General features: G+C 60.3%; 1 protein-coding gene across 1 annotated transcript in view; it reads left to right on the top strand.

Moving 5' to 3' along the window:
• SIRT3 (sirtuin 3) overlaps nucleotides 1-541 on the top strand; it is a gene marked incomplete at its 5' end in the record, with an annotated part of 1,643 nt that overhangs the window by 659 nt on the left and 443 nt on the right. The window contains one exon of the mRNA XM_008948328.1: nucleotides 39-282. Coding sequence (XP_008946576.1) covers nucleotides 39-282 — 244 coding nt within the window. The remainder of the gene's footprint in view (nucleotides 1-38; nucleotides 283-541) is intronic.

The following is a 541-nucleotide window of genomic DNA, read 5'->3' as shown; positions in this document are numbered from 1 at the left end:
TGGAGGGGACCTGCCGTGGGGCTGGGTGTTGCTGCAAGGACACGGTGTGGTTCTGACCCTGCTCGCACAGGTACCTGCCGCTGCCTCTAACGGGCAGTGTTGGGTGCTCTTGCCTCAGGGGGACGTCATGGCAGACAGGGTCCCTCGCTGTCCCGTCTGCACCGGGGTCGTCAAGCCTGACATCGTGTTCTTTGGCGAGGAGCTCCCGCAGCGCTTCTTCCTGCACGTGGCAGACTTCCCCATGGCAGACCTGCTTTTCATCATTGGGACATCCCTGGAGGTCTGGGACCGAGGGAACCCCCGCACACAAGGAGAAAAAGGCAGCTGGAAAACGGGGCCTGAGGGGGCTCTGTGGGAGAGAGGGGGTTTAGAGGAGAAGGACAGAAACTGGGTTATCGAGGTAAAATCTGAGGTGGCAGGGTAAAAAAAAAGGTGCATGCCCTAAAGAGACCCTCCAAAAAACCTCGCGTGCTCCTGGTAAAGGCGGGCACCTGGAGAGCAAGAGATGAGTCTTGTGGCTGGCCCGGGGGAGGGGCCCAAG

This window comes from Merops nubicus, unplaced genomic scaffold, assembly GCF_000691845.1.
Source record: "Merops nubicus isolate BGI_N331 unplaced genomic scaffold, ASM69184v1 scaffold36489, whole genome shotgun sequence".
In the NCBI taxonomy this organism is placed as follows: domain Eukaryota; kingdom Metazoa; phylum Chordata; class Aves; order Coraciiformes; family Meropidae; genus Merops; species Merops nubicus.
The sequence above is the reverse complement of the archived record's forward strand: the minus strand, read 5'-3'. Positions and strand labels throughout refer to the sequence as shown.